Source organism: Corticium candelabrum, chromosome 21 (assembly GCF_963422355.1).
Source record: "Corticium candelabrum chromosome 21, ooCorCand1.1, whole genome shotgun sequence".
Classification (NCBI taxonomy): Eukaryota; Metazoa; Porifera; class Homoscleromorpha; order Homosclerophorida; family Plakinidae; genus Corticium; species Corticium candelabrum.
Genome location: NC_085105.1, coordinates 2554052 through 2557121, shown reverse-complemented (window position 1 = coordinate 2557121; position 3070 = coordinate 2554052). Strand labels below are relative to the sequence as shown.

The following is a 3070-nucleotide window of genomic DNA, read 5'->3' as shown; positions in this document are numbered from 1 at the left end:
TGCACTCTGGCCATAGTGCTATCTTAGTATTGCACGCTATAAATCGTTGATATAAAATACAACCGTTTAAAATCATTTTCCTATGCGCACCCAACCTTTTCATGCAACTCTAAAACTCCCCTATGTATATTCTATTTCTCAAAATCAATTTGCCAAAGAGGAGACAACAAATTACTATAGTAACACGTACACAACCAACCAGCAACCAGCGATACCTTCCACAAGTTGTCTTCTTTCTTTAGACACTAGGATACACCTCTGCTCTGCTAATGACTTCCGTCCCTTCGGAACCGGTCGATGGGGGCGGCGTGCCTTCCCGCAGTTCGTCTGGAATTTCGTACGCATTATAAATGACAGACGAAGAAGCTCCAGAGTAGACAGGATTATTGAAATCCGTCGCCACCAGATTTCTAGTTGGTGCGTCGACCGCCTTTTCTTCCCGCCGACGTCGATATATGACAAAACCAACGAGACAAAGGATGACAGCAACGACGAGACCTGCGCACAAGACACTGACCGATATGTAGACAGTGCGGTCACCTCCCGATTTCGATTTCTCTAAAAAAAGGTGCGCCGAATGTTGGTAACCATGGCAACAACAGTCTAGTACAGTAGCATGCTGATGGTTTTAATAAATTACCAGGATTGATGATAACGTCACGTGACTCGCAGTTACGTCCCGTGTATGCAGTGATGCACACGCAACTGTAGCCGTTCGGTCCGTCCTCGCATGTCCCGTCGTTCCCACAAGGGTCAGAAGCGCACTCGTTGATGTCAACGTCACAGACAGAGCCCGTATATCCGGGCGGGCAACGACACGCGAAACCGGTCGACCGGTCGCGTCGACAACTGCCTCCATTTCTGCACGGATTCGACACACAATCATCGACGTTTCTCTCGCAATGCACACCAACGAATCCGACCGAGCAAGAACAGTTGTATCCACCATTTGCGAGACTCAGACAGTGACCGGCGTTTTCACACGGATTCGAATCACAGTCTGTGATTTCAATAGAACACGTGGGTCCCGTATATCTGGCCGCGCAAGTGCAGTTAAACCATCCCAACGCGTTCGAACAATTTCCCCCATTCAGACACGGAGACGACTCGCATCTAGAAGCATTCGTCACCGAAAGTGTTCCCTCGGCGGACACCGAAATGCCGTATTGGTTAGCAGCATTACACGCGTACATACCAACCCGATTAATATCAACCTGTGAGATAGTGTAGGCTGCCGTCACAACCCGATGTCCAACAGAAGGATACGACTGACTGTGAACGGTCGAACCGTTTGTGGTGAACTCCACGACGACGTCGAAGCCGTTGCTGTCGACCCGACAGGTAAGCACGACGGAGTCGAACTCGAACGCCGTCAGAGACTGCGGCCCGCTCAGAACGGTCGGTCGACATTCTCTCGTCTTGTTGACGTCACACGCGCAGGATCGACCGCCAGGAAAGGGCAGGCACAAGTGAACGCACCCGCCGTTGGCGGAGGAACATCCGTTCACCCCTTCAAACACACCAAGTAGGCCAGACGAATAACAATAATTTAAATGCATTAATTAATGGCTGACATTTTACTTAATTAGTAGCGCATATTTTCGCAAATAGTGCCCCATGCTCGAATATGCGCCTCATGCTCGAAGAATGCCCAGTGGTGACGCTATAACAAAAAGGAAATACTAAAGTGCTAGACCCTCAGCTGCCATCCACTTTCAATCTAATTAGTCAGAGCCAATGAGGAGCGTGAGAATGGGGGGCTAGACGCGTTGACTGGCACGTGGGATTGTATAGCCTTATCTCCAGACTCATGCGAGCCTGGTAGTGTCCGGTTCCCGTATATATGAGTCTGTATACGGGAACAGGACACTGCCGAGCTCACGTGAGTCTAGAATTGTCGATAGCTATTCGACACTGTACAGTGTACCTTTTGAAAGCATGCGAAGACATCATTACATTGACTGGAACACGAGCGATAATGAATAGAGAAGCACATTACAGTGCTAAACCCTCGGCCGGTGTATAGAATTACATCTCATCACGTGATAATGTTTTGCATACTGAGGTTTTAGCCTAACTCACTCGTCTCAGCTAAGGTTTCCAATGCGTTCGTGTAAACAAAGGGTGCAAAGCGTGTAACTCGTCTCCAGACTGTCTATTGGTCGGAATAGCGCCATTTGCATCTGCGCTAATGGAGTATGAATACGATCGTACGGTCGGTCGCCAGAGGACTACTGTACCCTTAGCCCGGATATCCGGGACTCAAGTAAAATTAAGCGCATGCGCGACACTCTAATTGCCTGTCCCTCCGTCCGTTCACCCTACCCACCTAACCACCATAACCCTAGCGCATGCGCCCCTCATGTAAATAACGGCCTGTGCTCAATTAGTGCCCCACTGCGGTTGCATTCAAACTCAGTTTTATACGCACGCATGCATGCAACAGCCAGGAATACGAAAACTGGTTCGATTCTTTTTGTATAAAGCCAGCGCATGCGCACAAACAAAACACCAGATCTAGAGTATGTGATTATGAAACAATGATGCCATAGCTCAAACGAAAAATAGTGACCCATGAGGCAATACTTGTAAATATACGGTAAATATAATCGAATTTGTTAAGAAAATGTTTAAATAAAATTTTGAACATTAATACAAACAAATAAATATTTATGAAATTTTTATCGAGTGCATATGCATGTTGGCTGTTACAGTGGAGGTTGCCACAATCCGGGGTTTTACCACGCGTGGACATCCTCACATCTCAGTCGGACAGAGCCGGATGTCTGACTGTTAGAATGACCCGCTCTGTTAAAAACTAAAATTAATTAATTAAAATAAATACTTAAAATTAATTAATTAAGATAAATACTTAAAATTAATTATTTAAGATAAATATTTAAAATTAATTAATTAAGATAAATAATTAAAATTAATTAATTAAGATAAATAATTAAATTAAAATAGTATCCTCACTTTCTATTGCCTTACCTGTAGTTCTGCTTGCATCATACACCACGATCCCACCTGGTTTGCTTGTCGTCCTGACTATCCGGGCTGCACGGCTACC

The 3070-nt window shown here is 45.7% G+C and overlaps 1 protein-coding gene across 1 annotated transcript in view; it reads right to left on the bottom strand.

Moving 5' to 3' along the window:
* The window catches only part of LOC134196687 (low-density lipoprotein receptor-related protein 4-like), an 18803-nt gene continuing 15733 nt past the window's right edge, over window positions 1-3070 (bottom strand). Inside the window, exons 12-14 of the mRNA XM_062665901.1 lie at window positions 2992-3070; window positions 641-1510; window positions 1-558 (exon numbers count right to left, since the gene is read on the bottom strand). The exon at window positions 2992-3070 is cut by the window's right edge and continues 147 nt beyond it. Coding sequence (XP_062521885.1) covers window positions 239-558; window positions 641-1510; window positions 2992-3070 — 1269 coding nt within the window. The 3' untranslated portion in view covers window positions 1-238. The remainder of the gene's footprint in view (window positions 559-640; window positions 1511-2991) is intronic.